General features: G+C 41.5%; 2 protein-coding genes across 2 annotated transcripts in view; one reads left to right on the forward strand and one right to left on the reverse strand.

The window, feature by feature from the left end:
• Positions 1–16,595, forward strand: part of LOC143130824 (V-type proton ATPase 116 kDa subunit a 1) — a 41,375-nt gene extending 24,780 nt beyond the window's left edge. The window contains exons 14-20 of the mRNA XM_076290041.1: positions 832–950; positions 1,173–1,383; positions 4,025–4,123; positions 9,755–9,883; positions 13,067–13,184; positions 13,561–13,732; positions 15,129–16,595. Coding sequence (XP_076146156.1) covers positions 832–950; positions 1,173–1,383; positions 4,025–4,123; positions 9,755–9,883; positions 13,067–13,184; positions 13,561–13,732; positions 15,129–15,210 — 930 coding nt within the window. The 3' untranslated portion in view covers positions 15,211–16,595. The remainder of the gene's footprint in view (positions 1–831; positions 951–1,172; positions 1,384–4,024; positions 4,124–9,754; positions 9,884–13,066; positions 13,185–13,560; positions 13,733–15,128) is intronic.
• Positions 16,596–21,773: 5,178 nt separating this feature from the next.
• LOC143131559 (ret finger protein-like 4A) lies at positions 21,774–24,449 on the reverse strand. The gene is made up of 6 exons (XM_076291199.1): positions 24,157–24,449; positions 23,935–24,024; positions 23,542–23,784; positions 23,279–23,304; positions 23,034–23,170; positions 21,774–22,935 (listed from the first exon to the last, which is right to left on the reverse strand). The coding sequence occupies exons 1-6, from the start codon at positions 24,364–24,366 to the stop codon at positions 22,202–22,204; spliced, it is 1,440 nt and encodes a 479-aa protein (XP_076147314.1). The 5' UTR covers positions 24,367–24,449; the 3' UTR covers positions 21,774–22,201.
• Between the last annotated feature and the right edge of the window lie 272 nt (positions 24,450–24,721).

Raw genomic sequence — 24,721 nt, forward strand, 5'->3', positions numbered from 1 at the left:
CTGAAACCTGTATCAGGAGTAGACCTGGCCCACAGCCAGATACCGTAAGTCTGCTACAGGCGGATCTAAAGGCTTTTATGCGGATCCGGCCCAAAGGAAATTGCTATCTGGGATATCATTGAAATGTATAGTCTGGAATCGAACCATTCACCTCGCTTAATCCAAGGAGCGGGCAGAGAATTGTCTTTCAAACTGCCTAGGCATGCAATAGACCAGCGCTACGACCAATCAGAACAAAGAGCAGGATGACGTGGCCAGAGCGATGAAAACAGTTAACGGGGAAGTCAACTTTTACCGTATCCGGTCGGCAAAACGGCAAATACATCCTTCTTCGAAAGGAATGACTTAAATGCATTGTGTTGCTCAACTTTAAAAGAAAAGCACAAGTCTAACTCCTCCAAAGTTGACGCCAACGCCGATTCAAACAACCTCTTCGTTCGCCATAGCCACCTTCCTTGTTGCTACCGTCGCAGGACTGTCGTTATCCTGTTAAGCCCGCCTTAAGACTCAAAATAACAAAATAGAGCGCTGTGATTGGATGACGTCCACGGCGTCAGCCAATAGAAATCCCTATGGTTTGATACTAGACGTACAGGCTGAGCAAATTAATTTGCCGCTGCTAAGGTGCGTCTAGATTTCTAGGCTATTTTTCAAAGAGACCGATTCAAGAAATGTGCTCAGACAACTGAGAATGGAGCGTAGTGTTTTAGCTTTTGTGAAAAACTGTAAAACTGTAAATCATTCATCAAATATTGTGTGAATATCATTCTAACCTCCAACTGAGTTTCTATCAGTCTTTAATGTCTTCTTTTGTCTTTTCATCATGTCTAGATCTGGAACATTGCATCAAATAAGCTCACCTTCCTTAATTCCTACAAGATGAAGATGTCAGTGATCATCGGGGTCATCCACATGCTTTTTGGACTTACGTTGAGTTTAGTGAACTGCATGTGAGTGTTGGTTCCAGCAGACCTGCCTGCCCCTATGTGACCGACTCATCCGCATACCACATGTGGTCAGTCCCGCAGGAAGCTCTAGTGTTGATGCACGTGAGGTTTAGTCACGTTGGGTTGAACAGTAGCCTGTGGGCATTTCATAATGAAGAAATGATTCTTGTTAGTGCTGCGCTTGTGAATTCACATGCCCTCTTCTCCTGCTCCTTGTTTTGGCAGCTACTTCAGGAAGCTCAGTAACGTGGTGTTGCAGTTTGTGCCTGAGCTGGTCTTTCTGCTCTCGCTCTTCGGCTATCTCGTATCCCTGATCCTCTACAAGTGGAGCGTGGCGCTGAGGTCAGATGCGGCCCCCAGCCTTCTGCTGCTCTTCATCAACATGATGCTCTTTGCCTACGAGGATTCTCACCACTTCATGCTCTATGAATGCCAGGTGTGTGTGTGTGTGTGTGTGTGTGTGAGAGAGTATGTGTGTGTGTGTGTGTGTGTGTGTGTGTGTGTGGGCTGGGAAATTACACTTCTCTCTTAATCCATGACCTTCATACTGGTATTCTCCTAATGCAGCACAATCACATACTCACACATACCCACCCACATACTCACATTAAAAAAAAAAAATTCTAAGTGACTTAGATGTCAATTATATTACAAGGGTATTATTACATTGTCGGGGTTAAGTGTCTTACTCAAGGGCACAACGGTGGAAGCCGGGAATTGAACACACAGCTTTTCTGGCTACTGCGTGCTAGCCCAACACCTTAACCACTACGCTACCACCGCCACATACACAAGCGTTTATACACCAAGATATTACATACTAGGTCTTAAATCATATTTAGTTAAGTCGTGCACATTCATTGTTCATTGAAAATGTATTGAACTATTCTGATGTGCTGGATAGAACGGCAACATGAAGATGACAAGAGCTGGATTGACCAACTGGCTCACAGAAAGATCACGCCACTAAATGGCCTAATATTCTGCAACTGAGAATTTGGTTCAGAGAATCTGGTTTACTGTTTTAGCAATTGTGAAAAACTGTGAACAGGTATATACTGTATACCGTCAGTAGTATTAAGCAGGTATATGTTATGGTTATGGTATATGTTATGGTTATGGTATATGTTATGGTTGTGGTATATTTTATGGTTATAGTGTATGTTATGGTTATGGTTGTAGTATTTAGATGACACTTTTGTCCAAAGCGACAGTAAGTAGTATTAAGTGTGTGTGTGTATTAAATTAAATATTTTATTCATAAGCTTTCACCTAACATCACAATACCCTTTCAATATGTTTCTGTACTATATTTTCTTATTTGTCATTGGGCAATTCCATGCAAAGGTCATCCTTACCATGGAAAAAAAAAGTTGTGTGTACGCAAATAGAACTGTTGTTAAAATCTTCATTTAGGTCTATATTTTATTGTTTGTAATTGATCTGATTGAATTTGATGGAGAATTACACTCTTTTTACATCATAAATATGGTGTGCAATCATACAGAAACAACATTTTTCACATGGTAATATTATACATATTTAAAAAGTGGATAAATGGACCCAAGGTTCAAACAAATTGTGTCATTTGACAAATTCCAGAGTGACAAGGGAATGGTAGAGCAATGTCTATGCTCAGCTTGCCTTTAAGAGCACAACTCCTTACATTTGTAAGGCTTTTGTTTTTAAGTCAGCAAGTTCCATGGCCATGTCACATCCATAACGTTTTATAGGAAAAGTTTATGCTACACATACAGTGTTGATGCGACAATGTCCAAAGTGTCTGTGCAAAGCTGATTTATATCAATGTAAAGTGTGATGACCAAATTGTGCCACTTTCTTGCTTTTAAAACCTTTAATGGTGCGTTATGGATGTGACGTTATGGATGTTACATAATGTGAATTTACAAGACTGGAGACTTTATTATACCTCAGAGCCGATAAAACGTCTGTTCTGGTGGCATGTCAGTTTTAACGCATTTCACCTTAGTGTTTACAATTGACATTTCAAAGATTATTAGGTTGATCAAAACCACAGGGAGGCCTTGCCTAACCATTAGCAAAACAAACATAATATTAAAATACCTCCAGTGATTAGCCTAGCCATAGCCTATTTTCAAGTGGCCTAATAATGAAAATCTGAGCGATTATCTTCCTGTAACAGTCATACTCTTGTTGTACAGTAACTGGATTATCGTGTTAGCTGGTGAAGATGGCTGACTTTGCAGCTGGAGTTAACATAGCAACCTCCTTCTGTTGCAAATCTGTTCAGCCTGCCGTTCACATCTGTTTAACACAGTTTAATTTTAAATGTGACGCGATATGCCAGCATTTGAAGTGTCAGGTCCTCTGTAGCTAATACCCACAGAGTAACATGAGTAACGACAGCAATAAACTAGATGTACCGCATAGCAGTACACAATATGACCGCCTCTCAGTCCTGCATATTCTCTTCGCAAAAATAAATCACGCTTGTCAATTTGTCTCCATTTCCTACTCCTGCAACTCATGTGCATGTAAATGAGTGTGTGCATATGTGAGTTTGCTTTTGTTTATAAGAGTGTCTGTGTGTGTGTGTCTGTGTGTGTGTGTGCATGTGCGTGTTTGTGTGTGTGTGTGTGTGTGCGTGTTTCAAAAACACACTTTTTGTGTTCATTCAAGTCTCCTTCATGCTACATATATCATAGTTTCGGCAGTTTTCTTAAAAATTCAAAGAGTTTGTAGAAAACCTGTAATCTCTCACAAAAGTGTGTCCATTTCATGTCACATCTATAACGCTGATAAAATGCCTTGTATTCTTAGGATGAAATTGATTATATGAAATTTGAAGAATTCTCAGTATTCAGAGGACAGAGGTTACATTAAAAGTTATGGAAATTAATTCACTGATACTAATTTTGCCCCCACTCTAAGGCATTTTGTTTACCAATATGAGTCCAATTGTCACATCCATTACGTTGGAACTGCCCCATTATGAAAAAACTGAAATGTCTTGTCTATATTGTAACTATGAGTACAAATGTGATATTTGTAAGTATTACATTTTTGTTCATTTTTGATTGTTGTTGATTTCCCAGAAGCCATTGCAGATCTTCTTGGTGATGCTAGCTATATGTATGGTCCCTTGGCTGCTGCTGGCCAAACCCCTGCTACTCTACAGGGATCACAACAAACAGGCGAGTGCCAGCCAGCACGCGTTCCGCTGCTATTTCTTCTTTCTGTTGTCAAACTTATCAATCCCTTTCCAGTCAACCATAATACCATTAATGGCTTAATATATTCATGCGTTTTCCTCCTTCCTCCCCCTCCCTCCCGAGCATCTCGTCTGTGATTTGATGGAACAGTTTGTTATGTTTTTATGGGCTAGGTTTGCCCAGGTTGTTTTTGTTGCCGTTTTTGGAGCCTGGGCTGTCCACAGAGATCTCGTTTTTTACAGTGTATTCAGGACACAGACAGCTAGCGGTTGGTTAGGTGATGTTTGCTGTAAGTGACAAAAAATGTTTTAGCCTAAAAAACGTGTGGCATCGCTTGGAGCACCTTTAATGTGACCAGCAAGGTTGCTGGACATCAGTTAAATTCTCTGTCCACGATCTGCAAATCCAGGGTGGTGGGGAAAAGATGAGTAATTTGTCCTATGGGCTCTGTGTACCAGCTTACTTGGAGTCGGCAAACCGGTTTCCCGTTTGTTGACATTGCTGTCAACAAGCACCTGGGGGGTATTCCATCAACCTCGCTAAAGGCCAAACCTCTAATTTTAGTGAGAATTCCGTTCCATTAATGAGGTTAACGTGAATCCCAGCTTGGTAACTATGGGAATTTATGCCACAGAACTAACCTGCTCCGCACAGGAACAGCCTACCTAGGGTTGCCAACCGTCCCGAATTGTGCGGGACATCCCGTATTTTGGGTGATTTTGATTTGTCCCGTCAGGGACAGCACCACTCCCGATTTTCAATCACAGCTCATCGGCCTTGTTAACTTGTCAATACTAGTAGGCTACTGTAAACGCACCTGGAACAAAGTGTCCAGTGCCGCCGCTACCACGCGCATCTCGCACTGTGCGCACGGCACCAAGGGACAGAAGGGGCACCACAATTTAGCCAGAGAAGCTTTACTGCAAACTGCTTTTCACTCTTCTTAGAGAACGATTACAATGTCAAAATGCAGCAACAGCATCTTACATAAGGATGATACTTTTTGGGTCCTCTCAGTCTCTCTATTATGCAGCAGATCTAACTTGAACGTTATGCTACTCGTTTTAATTGGGAACGAGAGGGAGAGAGGGGAAGTTTCCAGCTGGCTTGTGATTGTTGGTAATTGATTTCACCTTTTTAATATAAGAAACTTTTAAAAGGAAATCATGAGAACAACAAAAACAACGCGAGGAGATTGCGGAATTATCCGGTTCACACTATGCTACTGACCATTTACAAAATGTGAGGGCACTTTGACATAGGCTGCACGCACTGTGATTTGGACTGATAGAATATGAAGAGTGGTCAATTGCCTTTGTGTAATGGAATTGGCGAGTCTTGAAGTCTTCAATAATCAATTTCCCTTAAACTAAGCATTTACATGAAGCACATGATAGGCTATGCCAATTGAAACACTTTCAACTCAGATAGCTAGGTGGCTACCAGGTTCATAATTCACTTTTAATTGCAAACAGAAAATATCTACCTAGCATCATTACTTCTATTTCCACAGGAATGAAGGTTGTTTACACCAACTTAATATACTTATCATTATGCTATAGGCCTAAATGTGGCACAAACAATGTTAGAGTTTGTGGAATGACCATAGGCTATATTTGAATGGAGCTGGCAAAATATTATGAATACCGTGTAGACAATGCTCTTAAAGTGACAGTACACCATTTGTAATTTTTTTTTTTTTTTTTTTTTTTTTGGGGGGGGGTCCCGCATTTGAAGTGAAGTGTCCCTCATTTGGGGTTGAGGAAGTTGGCAACCCTAAGCCTACCAAATGTGCATGACCCTTTATCAACAGTAGACATATGTCTTTCATTAAAGAGTATAACTAAAAATGCCATTATTAAGGTGATACTTATGCATTTATATGAAAGTTTGACATTAATAAAACACTATATGATGCATTTTGGCGAGAGTTACGCAGATGAAACGTGTGATTGTTTGCTGATAAGATGCACCCGTGCTTGTTATGGGCGTGCTGCAGAGAAACTTCTCTGTATGACGAAACGCCAGTTGTTAGTGATTGGTTCAAAGGAACTCCAATGATTTTAAACCTCAAACTGTGCCCTCCCACCCGGAAATAAACGAAGGCTAACTCTGGCTATAGGGCTAACTCTGGCTATCTATAGTGCTAACATCTAAGTAGCGACTGAAACGTGACTCCTCTGTAGAGAAAGTGTTTGGCACTGTAGTGTAGAAGGTGTAGAAAGCTGAGTAGTGACTGAAACGTGACTCCTGTAGAGAAAAAGTTTGGCACTGTAGTCTAGGAGGTGTCAAAAGGTTGTGATTGTGTCATTTAAGTTGGTAATTGTCAATGTTGTGCCTGTTAAACAATATTTAATAAACTCTCCTTCAAGGGGTCGTTTCTAGAAAGCATCGTTTGCTAACTTGCGTCGCAACCTTGGTAGTACGCTCCATCGTTCTTGGATTTGGTGTTTCTAGAAAGGGTAGTTCGAACTCTCAATCGCAAACAAGGATGCAAAGTTTGGTCGTTTGAACTACTGCCCCTAGGCAGTCGCACTTGTGTCGTTCCTTGGTAATTCCTGTTGGTGTCCGGAGCGCCTAACCAAAAATCACAACCGCCTAACCAAAATTTGCGAAGTGGATGTTTATCTCGTGACTCAATGATTGATCTATCCTGTAGCTTAATTTTGATTAAGACACTGACTCCCCTACTTGGCTCATTCTTGCTATTTATGTTAATTCAAGTATTGCCTTGCTTTTAGTATTATAATCTTCCCAGACCCTTATAACAGTAGTGATAAATGGTGTAGTGGCTAAAGCAGATGACTTATTATCCCAACGTTGTAGGTTCGATTTTCTTATGATGTGAGATTGTCCTCTTGCTTCTCGCTACCTGCAGGTGAACTAGTGTGACATGTAGATTAAATTGTCTTGTCTTGTCTTGTACCTATGGTCTCTCGATGTAGAGTATATATATACATAAATATGTATGGTCAAAACCTACTGTGTATCGTAGGCCTACTCTTACTCAGAGATGAAAAGAAGAGACAGGATGCGCACTCCGGCCGAGCGCGTAGTGCACTGACGCGTTGCTGTTAAGCCACGAGACAATTGATAACTTTTGCGATACCCAGACATTCGTCCAGACTATATATTTTTTCCAACATAGATATTTAACACAAATAATGGCACATATTGGTCGGCTTCAGTAAAACGTTTTATATACTTGCAATTAATAGGTTTAGATTTTTGCAGATGATAATGACAATGCCAGCATTAATCACTCGGTTTAAATGAGAAAAATGTCAACATAGGCTGTGGCAGAAAATTTCTAGGGGGTGGGGTAGGCCTATTACACGTTGCCACTGTTTCCACCAATGATATCTATTGCTGCATCATCAACAACGTCGTTGGAACTACAGTGTTCGAACGTCGGAGGTAGCGAATTGCGACACAGGTATGATCCCAGACAGCAAAATATATTTGGGCCAGATTTGGTCCAGATCTTCATTAGCATTTGGCGCAGATCCTCTAAACGGACCTGCCCCGGGGTCATTTCTTCCAACGGGCCAATACCGGAACAGGTTGGAATTACGGATCAGAGACAGATCTGGGCCAGAACTGGCCCAGTACAGTTAATATTGCCATTGCATTTGGTGCGGATCTGGCCCAGACTCATATTCTACATCTGGGGCTCATCTGGCCCTGGTCTGTGATTCATATTTAAGCTATCAGACAATTAAGACCCACACAATTTGTAATTTTCAAAAAAGTTTTTTTATTTTAAAAAGGCAAAAGAGAACACTGTGTCCGCTAGCCTAAGCTTAGGCCTAGGCCTACAACATAACAGAAACCAATATGTGAAATATAAGGCTTATGTTGATAAACAAACTCCGCTAAACGCACTGAAAGAAAATGTCATGTTAACATAGTCCGTTGCATCTAACCGGGTGATGTCCCGATGATGATGACGACGGCGCTCAGCTGTGTCGGAGGAAGATTACTGGCAGTCTGGGGAGCACTGAAAGCACAGAACAGTTGGGCGATCCTGCAGATCAGCAGCTCGGTGGACTTTGACAGCGACAGTTTGTTGTTTCGTGAGTTCTTCGACGTTAGCTAGGCTACTCAATCCAGACTGCAGGGCAGGCTGCTATCATGGCAGCTCGCAGGTCAGCAGCAGTTCCTTGGTCGCGGCAGCGGCAGATCTCTCGCAGAGGCTAGTAGCTGTCCTGAGAAATATTTTCGAGCAGACGGTGAATAGCAGCGCCGTTCACGGATGGATGTCAGGACCAGGGCAAAAACTAGCCCAATGGACTAACGTTAAAGTTAGGCATCAACCTGCGATTCTTCCTCACTGCTCCTGTGAGACGTACAAAAAGCACACAAAGCAAAGAAACAAAGAGTAAATATTAGATTCAACATCCAAAGATTATTTATTTTATAACAGTAACGTCAACAACGCATTGCATCCCAAACCGGATAAACTGGAGGACAGCGACAATTCTTGTGGACCTTCGATAAAAGGCTTTACAGCCAAGTTTTTCCACTCTAAATCCATTTTAAACAGGCTTAAAAAACGCTGACCATCTAAAGCTACCTGCAGTGCTACTAGCAGCAAGGCTAGCTACAGACAAATGGCTACGAATTTGCAGCTAACACACAATGGACACGATATTAAGCGATTTTGGTGAATAATAAGCAAAGCTCATCAATTTAGCCTTAAAGCTCATGTTCACATAGTTGTGTATGCATGTTTAAAAGAACCTAGACTACAAGCTAACTGTAGCTACTAGCTGCTACCCAGCTTGTCTGGCACGTTTCAGGTTGTCAGAATTTCAGAGTAAACTAAGTTTGTAAACTTTCATGTTTAATACAGAACAGGCCTACATATTTAGCAGACTAAAATGACATCAACACCAGTTTACATTTAAAATGATACTTGTATAATGTACTTACCAATAATCACAAAGACGGTGCAGCCTGTAGTCTTCCACTCTGCATAATCACATAACGTAGTTGCAGTTGCAGGTTTATGTGGGGGAAAAGTGTTCCGTTAGTTGTGGCGCGTCAGGTCTGTGCAGCTCCTGAGGATCTGGCCCACACCCGCCGGGCGGACTCAATTCAGTTGTGGCGCGTCTGGTCTGCGAAGCTGCCCCGGATAGGCGCCGCACCCGCTGGATGGACTGTCACAGTCAGAAGCTACAGACAAGTCTGGCGCAAAGTTGGTGCAGATCTGCATAGTGAGTGCGACTGCTGCGCGAATCTGCCGATTAAAAAACGGATCTGGCACAGATGTAAATGCTGTCTGGGATGCTTTCTGGAAACAGGTGTAACAATGTCGTTGTTTGGTCGCAAGTTGCGTCGTACCATGGTGGTTGAGCAACGTCGTTGCTAACTTTTCTAGAAACGACCCCCAGGTCGGTTTAGTTGGCAACTTAATCCTGATAAAAAATATATTTTCCATATGATCATATGGTCAAATGTACTGTATTCAACACCATCAACTCTTCCCAAAATCCATTATTACATTGAAAATTCTACCAGCATTCTGTGTATTGTGGCATCAATAATGTGCACATACTGGCAGAAGTGTTTCGACTTAACAAAAGTCAAATGTGATTCTGTTCCTCACAGGTGTTTGGGAGCAGAGAGCAGAACCAGCAGGCAGCTGCAGACGGGAGTGCTGGCTTAGCACCTGGGCACAAGCAGGAAATGGCACCTGGGCACAAGCAGGAAATGGCACCTGGGCACAAGCAGGAAATGGTAACTCTCACAGCACAAGCACCTACTCACTAGGCATAAATACAAGCACCACTTACTCACTAGGCATAAATACAAGCACCCGGGCAAAGATGGTTGATTACGAAGATACTTCATGAGAGGCCATTTCCTGTCCCTGGAAATTTATGCAAATAGGGTAGCAGTACACGCCCCCGCACATTTATGCAGTGATCGGGCTCTCTTTTTAACATTGAGGTCTATGGCAGAATCCAAGAATTTCCCAGAATTTGTCAAAGCCTTATTTTTCTGAGGATGCACATTTGGGACACGGTATCATGATCTCCAAACCCTCCTCCCTATTTCAGTAGAATGTTGTGATAGTATGACCCTCCAGTCGGGAGAAAATCAACATTAATGAAGGTGTACACCAAGTTTATTTTGTACTCCGGCTTGTCTGGCGTGGAACCGAGGCGTTCAAACGTCAGTCATACGTCAGTGACACGCCCCTGTGCAGGCGGGAACTGAACCAGAGCCCGTCTCTGACTGAACTCCACTTTGCCCTCATAGACATGAACTAGAACGACCCATCTTGCTACGCATTCATTATCTTTGACTGAACTCCACTTTGCCCTCATAGACATGAACTAGAACGACCCATCATGCTACGCATTCATTATCTTTGACCCGGGGGTGATAGGAGGCCGCAGCACTGTCAACAAAACTGCCTGCCAAAAACAGGGCTGGACTCATTTCACGCTCTAATGCCACTTGTGTCTTCCTCACACTATCTTTTCGTTTACTTCCTCCAATGTGGTTTTTTAATTAAACTTTCAACGAGACCCGTGCAGATAGGCTAGTTTCTATATGAGGGAATCTGACTGTCTCAAAATGAAAGCGCAACAGTGTCTTCTTTATCAACCAATAACCGAACAACTAAACTAATTAAGGAACGCACCACCAAACAACTAAACTAATTAAGGAACGCACCACAACGTTAGCTTTTATCTGACGTAGGCCCTCATCATCCATATGGAGAAATATCAGTGTCAGACTGAAACAAACCAACTTTCTCTGGACATAAACATAAAGCCAAGCAAAAAGAAGTTAAGGAACTAAGAAATTAGGGAATGCCACCTTTATTTTTTACTAAATGCATATTAGCAATATCTTTTTCATGAACATGACCCAGCATATAGGCTTTGAAATAATACTAACTCATGGCCTTTTTATTTAGACTGTTCTCATTCAAAAACAAGGGAGACATGAGAACAGTTGACCCTGTAGAGGTGGAAGAGGACAGGCAGAGTGGACGTCCAGAAAAGGCAGGAGACGAAGAGAGTGAGAGAGCGAGTCCAGTAACAGGTCCTGATGAATACTCTGCAAATAGGCTCAAATAAATCAATTCATGTACCCTATTTAGGTGTGTCGGAAATGTTTAGGCGCGCACACACTTTTCCCTATGGTAATTTGGTAACACTTGACTTTAGGTTTCTACATAAGAGTAACATGACACTGTCATAACCCTAACCCTAACTTGTCATGACAAAAACCGAATGACACTTGACAGAAGCGAGTGACAGAAGCCTTATGTAATAAACGTTTATGACTTGTTTATAATGTTTATGACAGTGTCATGTCACTCTTATGTAGATACCTTCAGGTAAAGTGTAACCGATAATTTACAGGCAAGAATTTAAAACTACTTTCACCCCTGCAAACAACAAATACTGAAAATTCAAATTCAAAACAATGCAATGCAAATACAAAAACAGCAGGTGCTTCTTGCAAAGCATACCATTTTCTATCACTAACAAGAAATGAGCTCCCGCATGTTCTGTAATCTTTGTTTCATCATGTTTTCTGAAATGAGCTCCCGCATGTTCTGTAATCTTTGTTTCATCATGTTTTCTGAAATGAGCTCCCGCATGTTCTGTAATCTTTGTTTCATCATGTTTTCTGAAATGCTGTTCCAGCTTCCCCTCAGGGCCAGCATATTCTGCGTACGATATCAAGATACCAGATATCAAACCCCTAGATTTGCCCCTGAATTTGCTGGCCTTCTGGATACATTAATTAATTCCTGTTAATTCCTGTGCTTCTAGCTCGGTTTTCGTCTAACCACATTCCAAGACACATAACTCCTATTTACTGTCAACCACCAACTAATTTGCCTGCCAAGGAGGAAGTCAGATTTCCCCCACTAGTGGTTTCTATTTACCCGTGACTTTCACAAGGTGTGTCTCTTTCATCAGTAACAGAAGCAAAGTAGGTCAAGAGCAATAGTCTGAATGCACTAAAGGAAGCGCAATGGTGTCTGCAATGTGCACACATCTATTTAGGCCACATTTACACATAGCCAGGTATTTAGAGAAACAAATATTTTCCCCCCTCCGTTTTCAATAATAACATCGTGCACACAACATTGTTTTCAAAAAACTTGTCATTTACATGAACCCGCATAGATACGCTGTCGAGCGCCATAATAACTATGCCAAACCTATGGGTGGCAGTGTAGGGAAAGGAATAAAGCCATGCTGGCCAATCAAAATCCTCAGAATCGACACCAACGACTAACACGAGCAGTAAAAATGCTGACCTCCGTGCGATCCTTCGCCTCTGCTCCTCCATGTAGAGCAGTTGTTGCAAATGCAAACAGGCCAGAAGCGTTTGCACAAAAGTAAAAATTAGTAGCACCTTAACAGCATCCATGATAATCCTGATCAGTAGTCAAAGAAACTGTAAACATCAGGCGCTCACATGACGTTAAGGATTTTCTGGCGCATAATGTGACGTTTAAGAAGCTAAAACGCCGTTTATCCCTGTTGACACGGCAGCACATAACCGGCGTTATCAGAAATCTCCACAGGTTTTAGAAATAATCGTTTTCTGTGATAAAAACGGGGTTTTGGTGTAAACGAGAGGCCAAACCGCAGGGGAATATCTGTGTTTTCCCTTCGTGTAAACGGGGTCTTAGTTACACAGTGATGCTATAAGGGCCTTGCACATAGTCCAGCACATTGTCCAGATCGACTGGCAGCTAGAGAATCCTCACATGCAGTGTTAGCATGTGCAGCGTTAGCGTGCTACAGCGTTACCGTGCTGCAGCGTTAGCATGTGCAGCGTTAGCGTGCTGCAGGGCCCTCTGGATATCCAATAATAGGGAAGCAGAGGAGAGCTTTTGAAATGGGTGGTTGGCTGACTGATTGAAGTGTGATGTGTTGACAGGTCAGCATGGGGGACGTGTTTGTGTATCAGGCCATTCACACCATCGAGTACTGCCTGGGGTGCATCTCCAACACCGCGTCCTATCTGCGCTTGTGGGCTCTAAGTTTAGCCCATGCAGGTAGGCATTGACCTCTGACCTTTTGTGGTATGTGTGTGGGACTGAACAGATAAAATCAATTTTGTTATCTCACATAGAAAATAGACACTGATTCACTGTTGGATTTGTGTATGAAATTCCCTTTGGAGTCATATATGTCAGCCTTTATGCAAATGTATAAGTGAGGTCTGGTCAAACTGATTTTCAGTGAAGCCGAGATGACGAGACAAGGTGGAATATTGTCACCTCTCCTATATCATTGCACATGGTCTTTCTAGGACGTTAGAAGACTGCGCGCCGTGTGTTTATAAGAGTGTGCGGCGTGTTTATAGGAGTGTGCGGTGTGTTTATGTGTGTGTTCTTCCTCTAGAGTGTCATGTGTGTGTTCTTCCTCTAGAGCTCTCGGAGGTCCTGTGGAAGATGGTGCTCCACGTGGCTCTGGGCGACACGTCCGGCCTGGGCTCTGTGCTGGTGGCACTGATCTTTGCCGCATTCGCCGCCCTCACAGTGGCCATTCTGCTGGTCATGGAGGGCCTGTCTGCATTCCTGCATGCACTCAGACTTCACTGGTAAGACGAACTAATTGATTAATCAGGCCTGAAGGCTGCTGGACAAGATGTGCTTCACACGTAACTCTTGACTCCAACACTAAAGATGTGCTTCACACGTGACTCTGACTCCAACACTATAGAGTCTAAAAGGCTTCACATGTGACTCTGACTCCAACACTAAAGTCTGAAAGGCTTGAACCTCTCACAGTGGTGCCCCGAAAACCCAAAAGACTCACAAGACCGACATGACATCATTAAGGGAAAATGCAGTAACACTTTACTTGAAGGTATACATAAGAGTGACATGACACTGTCATAACTATAACATGACACTGTCACGAATGTGTCATAAACATTATAAACAAGTCATAAACGTTTATGACTTTTGTCAATACGTTTTTGTTCATGACTTCTGTCATTCGGTTTTTGCTGTGACAAGTTGACATTATTTGGGTTGTCTTGATTATGACAACTTGACATTAATGTGACATGTAAAGTGACATTACCAGAAGTTGTCTTGGTCATGACACGTTGACATTAAATACATTTGGGATGTCTTTGTAATGACAACTTGACATTAACCAGGATGACATTACCAGAAGATTTATTTGTCATGACAACTTGACATTAAATTAGTTAATTATGTCATGTTATCATGACATCCTCTGGTAATGACATCCTGCTTAATATCAAGTTGTCTTAATAAGGACATTCCAACCCAAATAATGTCAACTTGTCATGAAAAAAAATGAACAATGTTTATGATTTGTTTATATCGTTTATGACACATTCATGACAGTGTTATGTCACAGTTATGATAGTTAGGGTTAGGGTCTCACACAGTTAGGGTTAGGGTTATAGTTAGGGTTATGGTCTCACACAGTGAAAGTCTCCATAAGAAAGGTTTCACACAGTGAAAGTTTCTATAAGAAAGGTCTCACACAGTGAAAGTCTCTATCACCGTGTTGTACTATCTCAAGAGAATGGCATCCATCCATCCTGACTACGTGACAGCCTGTACAGCTATGTGAACCGATGAGACTATAAATATAGTAGCTGCACATATGTTAAGGACAGGACACCTTAATCTACCTTGGCATCACGTCTAGGCCCCAGGGCTTCTGCTATAAAGCACCATGAAGTACACAGGCTTATTCCCGCTCAGAGGGACCTATTTAGTTCCTACATTCTTTCCATACCTTACCAAATTCCACTTTTCCAATGTTTTGTACTGTGCTCTATACGCCAGTACTCTGCAATATCTATATTGTCATATATTGCACAATACATAACCAGAGTACCTAAGTAAGCCATGTCCTAATATATCACTTAGGGAAGAGATTAGAATTACACAGCTCATCAACAATGCATTAATATATCAATGTAATGACATGTTGTATTTTATGTTTTTTAGGGTGGAATTTCAGAACAAGTTCTACAAAGGATCGGGTTACAAGTTTACTCCGTTGTGTTTTGACAGCCTAATGAGTATGTAGTGACAAGCCAGGGCTGAGGATGGCAACACAGTATAGAGTTACACACACACACAAACCCAACAAGCTTATTGACAGATCGGCACACGGCACATGCTTGATTTGACTTGACCTTATCTGTGCTAAGGAGCATGTCAGTAGCTTTACTTGACCTTATCCGTGCTAAGGAGCATGTCAGTAGCTTGACTTGACCTTATCTGAGCTAAGGAGCATGTCAGTAGCTTTACTTGACCTTATCTGTGCTAAGGAGCATGTCAGTGACTCATTGTTCTCATTGTTGTTCAGTGTTATGCCGTAATTGTATAAATCTACTGCCCTTTCAGTTCTAGCTCTACGGACAGTCTTAGGAATGTGCTCTACAGAACGTGCCTCTGTGTCACTAAACATGGATACCGTGGTAACAGCCCCTACTACTCATGCTGGGCTGGATTGAATTTATGTTTCATTATTCATGTGCTTGCAGATATGTACATAGCTATGCCAAATGCACAGTGTGTTTCACATTAATTTGGCATGTAGACCTTTAGCAAGCAGTAATAGCAATCAAAACAATAGTTATTATCACCATTGTTTAAGCTAGAGCAATGTGGATAGCACAACATGATTCCATTTCCTTGTTTTGGATTTGCACTCTAATGCCTCCAGTATCCTGGTGAAATATGATATTTTCTGTAGATCTGTAGATCAGTGTGTGTTAAGTTACTGTACTTCCCAGTGTTCCAAAACGTGTGAAATATGATATTTCATCTGTAGATCAGTGTGTGTTAAAGGAATTATCTGGAGTAAAATGCACTTTAGATCAATTTATGGATGATTGGGAGTACATACGTTGAGTTGACATCAAAATCATGTCATTCGGATGTGTTTTGAGAAAGTTCGATTTTACCGTTTTTAGTCAAAACTCGTTAGCCTGGAAGTGACCCGGGCATGTCATTTTGCCGCTACAAAACGCTATTTTTATACCTCTTCTACAGTTCCAAACAACATTACACTTACGTGGTAATGAGTAGAGGGTCCCTAAAGCCAAACCGAGGTATCCCGAGGTCTTTATGTGGTCTGATAGAGAGTCCAGAATGAATTTCATCAAGCCAGTACCTTTCCGGAAATGTTGCTGCTGCAGCTGCCATCTTTAGGGGAAAGTCAGTAGGAGTCGATTGCCGAGTGTGGAGTAACACGCTCTGGAAATTCACAATTTCGTCGCCGTTTAAAAAAAAAAAAAAAACATAGTCCAGTATTTCTTTCGAAATTGAAATGAAGTTGTATGCAACAGCAAACCCTAGCTTACTAACAGGTTGGAATTTTGAAATGTCACGTGACGTGATGTCTCGTGTGAGGTAGCCTCCTGTTGACGGAAGAGGCTCTGATTGAACAGCAGAGAAGAGCAGGAAAGAAAAAACGTCAAAATTCCAACCTGTTAGTAAGCTAGGGTTTGCTGTTGCATACAACTTCATTTCAATTTCGAAAGAAATACTGGACTATGTTTTTTTTTGTTGTTTTTTTTAAACGGCGACGAAATTGTGAATTTCCAGAGCGTGTTACTTCACACTCGGCAATCGACTCCTACGGACTTTCGCCTAAAGATGGCAGCTGCAGCAGCAACATTTCCGGAATGGTACTGGCTTGATGAAATTCATTCTGGACTCTCTATCCGACCACATAAAGACCTCGGGATACTTCGGTTTGGCTTTAGGGACCCTCTACTCACTACCACGTAAGTGTAATGTTGTTTGGAACTGTAGAAGAGGTATAAAAATAGCGTTTTGTAGCGGCGAAATGACATGCCCTGGTCACTTCCAGGCTAAAGAGTTTTGACTAAAAACGGTAAAATCGAACTTTCTCAAAACACATCCGAATGACATGATTTTGATGTCAACTCAACGTATGTACTCCCAATCACCCGTAAATTGATCTAAAGTGCATTTTACTCCGGATAATTCCTTTAAGTTTCTGTACTTCCCAGTGTTCCAAAACTTGTGAAATATGATATTTCATCTGTAGATCGTAGATCAGTGTGTGTTAAGTTACTGTACTTTCATGTGTTCAAAAGCTCATGAAATATGATATTTCATCTGTAGATCAGTGCGTGTTGTTACTGTTCTTCACCAGGTTCAAACGCTTCACATGCTCCCTAGACATATCAATGAACACAAGGAACCTACCCCCCTAATCTCACACACACACACACTCCTCCCTGTCACACAGACACACACACTCCTCTCTCTCTGCCACACTACACACACACTCATCTCTCTCTCACAGACACACACACACTCCTCTTTCTGCTACACTATACACACGCTCCTTTCTCTCACACAGACACACACACTCCTCTCTCTCACAGACACACACACTCCTCTCTCTCACAGACACACACACTCCTCTTTCTGCTACACTACACACACACTCCTCTCTCTCTCGCTTTCTCTCTCTCACACACACATTAGTCTGTCTACCAGTGTGTTAGCTGCGCTGTGTATAAACCGCATGGTAGCGTTGTATGCAAATAAAACAAAACAAAACTGTGTATTGACTGCAGCATCATTGGCTGCTTACATACATTATCAAAGCTCTATGTCTATTTGGCAAAACTCTACACACAAATCCAACTGCTCACACAAAATACAAAATAGAATATTGAAACAAAATTCTCAAACAAACAAAATCCTCCAAATCACTTGTTATTGCGAATAAACCAAAATACAACCATCACCAAATGTAGTTGGACAGAAACCACATAAACACATTTTTGAAAAAGCTGTTGAAAAAGAAGTTACTGTATATTTGTGTGTATGTAGGTATGCATGTATGTGTGTGTGGTGTTTTTATTTAATTGAAGGGTGACAATTAGTGTATGGCAGTGTTGTGCCAGTTCACAGCTTTTCTGAGTGCTCAAAAGTGTTCACTGCTCAAAGTGAACAGTTCACATTCAAAGTTCACAATTTTAATTCTGAACTAGTTCAAAGTTCAGTTCATTTTACTTTTTTCGTGAGATATTCAAATAAATACTTTTTCTCACACTACGAGCTAGAAATCACTATACGTTCTTTGAAGCTGCTCATTGTAGACATTTGCTCATGACACTGCAATTTTGGGTTTCTTACCAGGTGATGAAACTTGCAGCAGTACAGACAAGGTAGACCAGTCTCCATGCCATCACTTCCACTAGCCATTTTTTTTTTTTAAATTGCAGCGCTTTCTCTCACTCTCGTCATTGGTCTGTCTCTCTCTCTCTCGCTCCTCCAGCCCTCCGCGCTCTCGTCGTTGCCTGCTACGCGGCGTTGCTATGCCTACCCCGCTCTGCTGCAATTCATCACGGGTAACGTTGTGCGGAAGCCAGTATGCTATTCAACTATTCTCAGCCGGACACTACGTTGCCCGCAATGCATTGCGCACACAATGTCAAAACCATTTCTGTCTGGTGATACATGATTTAAGCGGCACCAGCGAGAATACAGGAGGGAGGAACTTTCTCTCGTTGCGTTTCAAAAGAGAAAACAGAGGTCACTCAGTTTTCAATGGAAAACAAATTCCAACGTTCATTTACAGTGATGTCTGCCGTTCATGACACATAATGTGAACTAATTCACGTTCAAGTTCTTTATTAAAAAATGTGTTGCGTTCAGTTCAACGTTCACGAAAAAATGAGCGTGTTCAATGAACGCGTTCTTTTGAACTCGTTCACGCACAACACTGGTGTATGGTTTTGAAGATTTGGTATGGTTATGGTGTTTGACTGACAGGTTTCAAAAATGGTTAAATTTAGTGGTAACACTTGACAGTATCTACATAAGAGTGACATGACACTGTCAATACACATGAACCCTAACTCTAACTTGTTATGACAAAAAACAAATTTCACTTAATAACAGAAGTGGGTAACACTTTATAATAACTACACACAATTCTTTGTTACTTATTAGTTAATGGTTTGTTCTAGCCTGGCTAACGTCATACCCTCATCTCAAATGAGACGGGGTCTGGGAACTAGGCATTCATTTTCTCGTATTGTAAACGTGGTTTACGAATGCCCAGAGCCGTTTATTGGGCGCTACGAATGTCTATCAAATGCGTCTGTACGTAGCTCATAACGGCTTCGGTGTGTCGTCATCGTCTTGCTGCCCTCCCTCCGTTCTGTGATTGGTCCCCTAACTGAGGCGAAAATTTGCTCCATGGTATCCAGGCTGCCTAGCAGCGTGAATTAAATCGCGTGCGCAAGGCAGCATGGGAAAACCCAGGCTAGGTTTGTTCATCATTAGTAATTTAATTATTCATACATAATGTATCATCAGTAAAGCATTTGTTCACACAGTTATAAATGGTTTGTTCATAGTAAATAAGCCTATATCTAAAATATGTTTATACATTATTGTTAATACTTAATCTATTTCAATAATTTTACAACGTTTCTAAGACGTTAGTATATTTTTTTCCACTGTAGGAATCACATACTTCAACATATATTCATACCAACACGATCAAATTTGTGACTAGAGTTTTATTTTAGTTTCCTCCGTAAGAGACCTGCATGTAACTTCACAGCATGCGGTTAAAATCCTTAAATTCACGGACGTGTTTTGGCTTTATTTTATTTTTTTGGGCAAAAAACATCACTCTTATCAGCTGCCGGTCTTTGAGAAGACATAAAATATCCACCGGAATTTTGTTTTTTTCTATTACACCTGCCAGGGAATCCGTGTTATGTGGCTAAGCTGCTGCCTAGGAGGTAAAACACGTTTAAATGGCTATAGCCTACATTTAAAACAATTTATTAGCTAGAAATGATGCCACATGTCTACATTCAATGCTATTTAAGCCACTTCAAAAGTCTGTTTAGGTCCAGTGATTCTACCATCCTGGAAATGGAACACTTTGGTACACTCTTGTGTGTATTTATTATAAAGTGTTACCCAGAAGGGTTATGTCATAAACGTTTATGACTTGTTTATGACACGTTTATGACAGTGTTATGTCTCTTATGTTAATACTGTCAAGTAAAGTGTAACCAATTTAGTTAAATGCCAAGTATGGTTATGCAATTGTTGCTTATGCACAAATTAATTTCACAATAATGCAAACATTAAGCAAAACAATGTATTTTTCATAAAGCCCCACTCATCATGAATTATTACTCAGACTAAACATGTTTTTCATACTTCATAATTTAATATGACATCATCATCCTTGTGTATTTGCTATACTTCCTCATTGTCTCACTTTCTGCAGTACTTATCTAGATCTAGTTGAAATTGTGTCCGTAAATAACACAAAGACTCGGAGATGGAAAACTAGAAAGCCAGATCACCACATGAGGAGATGAAATGGCTGCAGAACTAGAAGAGCGAGATCTCCAAATGACACCTCGTAGGGAATGGAACACGCATCTGTAGGGAAAACCCCTATTAGAGAACTTCACAATTTTTCTTACTTTTGGGGCATTTTTCCAGATCAGAAATGCACTTACTATTGTGCAAATATTTATGAGGGTTGCCGGTTCGATCCAAAAAATGAGCGCCACTGTAGTAAAGCAGCTCACCTCACTGTGTGCTCATTGAGTGCTTCAACTCACTGTGTGTTCCCTGTGTACTCTGTGTATTTCACTAATTCACAGATGGGATAAATGCAGAGACCAAATTCCTTGTGTATGCAAGTATACTTGGCCTGTAAACCTGATTTACATTTACATGACAGTTCAAGAACCAATGTGACAGAGAAAAAAAATATTTTTACACAGTGATGCCCGATATGGTCATGAAACAGAGTCAAACCAAGATGAGTGGCCACATTTTTGTTTATCCTTATAGAGCACTTACTAGAGCACTTACTAGAACACTAGAGCACTTACTAGAACGCTTACTAGAGCACTTACTAGAACACTAGAGCACTTACTAGAACACTAGAGCACTTACTAGAACAAACACTTACTAGAGCACTTACTAGAACACTAGAGCACTTACTAGAACACTTACTAGAGCACTTACTAGAACAAACACTTACTAGAGCACTTACTAGAACACTAGAGCACTTACTAGAACACTTACTAGAGCACTAGAACACTTACTAGAGCATTTACTAGAGCACTAGTACACTTACTAGAGCACTTACTAGAGCACTAGAACACTTACTAGAGCACTTGCTAGAGCACTTACTAGAGCAAACACTTACTAGAGCACTTACTAGAACACTAGAGCACTTACTAGAACACTAGAGCACTTACTAGAACACTTACTAGAACACTAGAGCACTTACTAGAACACTAGAGCACTTACTATAGCTTACTAGAGCACCTACTAGAACACTAGAGCACTTACTAGAACACTTACTAGAGCACTTACTCTGATTTTGTTTTACATGATGCCTTAAAGAAAGGAAACAATTGTAGAACTATTCAACTATTCGACTATTTTAGTGAAAGCACTTTGCTGCAGGAGCCTGAGATGAATGTGTCAGTTTGTGTAATAGTGTCCCTTGTTCAGAACAATTCAGATGTCACACACATGAATGAGTTCTGTGAGGTTTGCTATAGCTAGTTCCCCATGATATAATATTTCACGTTTCGTTTTTTTTGATAAATATTTTATTTTGAATTACACGTTCAATTACATAAATAACAATATGTTTTACAACAATATGTTTTACAAAATCTTGACTCCTGTCGTTATATGTCAAGGCTATAGGGTCCAAGGACATCAAAGTGCATTTTGCAATAGTGCAAGAAAAAGTAAACAACATTTGAATAGCCTATATTTTTTGAAGACATGAACCACATAGATAAAACATTGACCAACATGGGATAAGAAATGCAAACACAAATAAATATAAATGGCCTTTCACCATCGTTCAACGTTTATCCAAAACAACCTTAACTTAGAAGAAATAAGTGTTTGCGAGAAGTCAAACATTGATAAGCAATATTCTTAATGTGCTTTAAACTCCAACCTGAATATAAAAATATGTAAGCAGCCTACCACATTCAGTCTATGGATCCAGATCTAGATTACAGAGAGGTGGTCTGGGAAGACTCCGAGCTCCTCTGACTGTAATCTGAAGAGTACCCCGATATGTCAGAGGAATCTGCACCTAGCGTGGCAGAACTCCGCTTCGAGCTCGTGTCGACTCCTGAGTCCTCTGACTCAGTCTGGTTCTGGTTCTGGTTCTCAGGCTCGAGGCCCAGATTGCAGAGCACCAGACTCTGGACCTGGCCGTCCACTCTGGTCAGACTGAAGGCGGGGAACACGCTCTTCTTGACGCGCAGTCGGAACGTGTGCAGGACCGCGCCGCCGCCCACATCGTAGAAGCTCAGCCGGCCGTTGTTCTTGGTCATGTCCAGGTAGACCCCGAGGCGTGTCACTTCCTGCTCAGGTTGCTTCACCATGCTCAGGTTGTCGTTGTGCAGCGCGGTCAGCTCCCCGTCCTCCGACTCCAGCATCCACGACCTCTTGTTGCGTCCCAGGCGCATTAGCGCAGCCTGTGATGGCGGCCGGCTGCCATTGGCCAGCTCCACAACTCCAACTGCCCAGGTGCGGCAGTGCCCCACGTCCACCTCCCAGTAGTGTTGCCCCTTCTTCCAGGACTGCTTGGCCAGGACACAGAACGGGGTTTCTTTAGTCTGGTAGGGGACTTTAGGTGATGACCGGTGGGGACTAAGGCAGACTTGCGTATAGTCATCAGATATCATCAGGTTTTCCTCTGTTTTGTCAGGATTAGGGTTAAAGGTGAGGTCCTCATAAACTAACAGAGAGAGAGAGAGATACAAGTATTACACTACAGTACTGCAGACATGACTACATGACATGCTGGGCTGTACTGTGTGTAATTGTGCTTCTTACATTCCCATGGTCGAGGGAAGATTTCAACGATTTTTTCAACGATATGCTGGATGGATTTCGCCAGGGCCTCCAACCTTGATTTGTCAAACTTGCTGATTCCGCTGACCTTCTTGTAGAATTCATCAATAAGGTCAATACTGAAATATCGACAAATATGAAGTCAATTAAAATAGTTTCATCTTAAAAATTGTCCACTTGACTTAATTGTAATTTTTTTACTTATAGTGGATACAAATTGTACAAACCTCATTTGATGTGCCTGAATTTCGTGCTGCAAGGTAAAAAAGAATGAAATGAAAACCAAAGTAAGTACAACATTGCCTATTCAATAACAACATATTGTTTCACCAATAATATTGTTAAATGACATAAATGACACAAATCTCCAGCTGTCTTTGGTAGCCTACTATATGGAATTCAAGACACAATAACACCTATTGATATATTGTTATTATTATTGATAGAAATATTTTGGGTTTAAATATTTGCTGGGGCTGTTGACTCTTACCAGAATGCAAGTAGAATCGGCTCCTGACGACACCCTTTGTTTCAAATCTGCTATGTCCGTCTGAAGCTTGTCCGCCCGCGTCTTGTACCTGTCCCCCTCCTCGGCCAGCACATAAAGGGGCTTTTTCTGTCCTTGCCGCTGGGCCTCCAGCAGTGTGACGGCGTGTTCTTTGGTGTGATTCAGCTGCTCGTCAAGTTCTCTGTATTGCTCAGTAAAACTGCCTTGCACCTGCTGGAAGTCCCTCTGAGAGAGGTGAAGGTAAGAGACACAATATGGTTGGTGAGGCTTTTCAACACTCCTGGGTCTTTTTTTTAGGTTTTCAGAACTTAATGTTTAAAAAGCAGGTACAAATATGAATTAGAGCATTTCTTCTTAAAAGAAGGATTCACTTACTTCAAGCTGTATTTCTTGACTCTCCACCAATTCCTGAAATTGACTCTGGCTCCTGCCTTTACAATCTTCAAGTTGCACAGCAATCTTCTCCTGCAAAAGCACAGTGTTAATGACTATGGCCTAAAACAAACTAGTGGACATTTCCTTCATAATAGTGCTGACTTGAGTATAGGCGACACATATAATAATAAACAAATTCAAATCAAATAAATCTGTACTCACTATTTTGTCTTTGCATACTTCTTCCATGGTCTTAAACTTGTGGCTGCGATGGTTCACATCAACCAAGCATTCCTCACACAGAGGCATGGAGCAGGTGTCACAGAACACCACCGCATCTTTCCCATGACTGCAGCCTGTGGGCTTAAATGAGGTGACCGAAAAACCGGACACAGACGAGGGTCGCCGAGAGCCGCTAGAGAGAGAACTCATATCTACAGTATGCAGGCAGAGAGCACCTGGGCTGGAGGACAGAGAGCAGGCAGTCAGGGAGCTGGGCTCATGTGTGCTGTTGGAATTGTTGCAGCGATTATTATTATGACCCAAGTCACACCCACAGTAAAACAAAAATCCTCCCACTGAATAACTTCCAACTTACTGGCAGCGAATCAAAAGACATTAATACACACCCAGCAATACATCAGTTTCATGGAATACCTACAGATGGACACAAAGGCGATATAATGTCAGAATTCCATAACGCTGAATGGACTTTTGTGATGCTCTGAAGCCAGTAATGCTGAAACACTTAGGCATGTTTTACAAGAATAGCCATGATGTTGAGATG

The sequence above is a fragment of the Alosa pseudoharengus genome, unplaced genomic scaffold, assembly GCF_046254945.1.
Source record: "Alosa pseudoharengus isolate Yale_2024_CS ecotype anadromous, Long Island Sound unplaced genomic scaffold, YU_APseudo_1.1 YU_APseudo_1.1_scf_18, whole genome shotgun sequence".
NCBI lineage: Eukaryota > Metazoa > Chordata > Actinopteri > Clupeiformes > Clupeidae > Alosa > Alosa pseudoharengus.

What these genes read in the sequence shown, in the direction of transcription:
- LOC143131559 (XM_076291199.1), bottom strand. Translation starts at nt 24,366, where the DNA reads ATGAGTTCTCTCTCTAGCGGCTCTCGGCGACCCTCGTCTGTGTCCGGT. An exon ending in AAGTATGCAAAGACAAAATA is followed by an intron (nt 24,025 to 24,156) that starts GTGAGTACAGAT and finishes GTGCTTTTGCAG; the next exon opens with GAGAAGATTGCTGTGCAACT. An exon ending in GTCAAGAAATACAGCTTGAA is followed by an intron (nt 23,785 to 23,934) that starts GTAAGTGAATCC and finishes CACCTCTCTCAG; the next exon opens with AGGGACTTCCAGCAGGTGCA.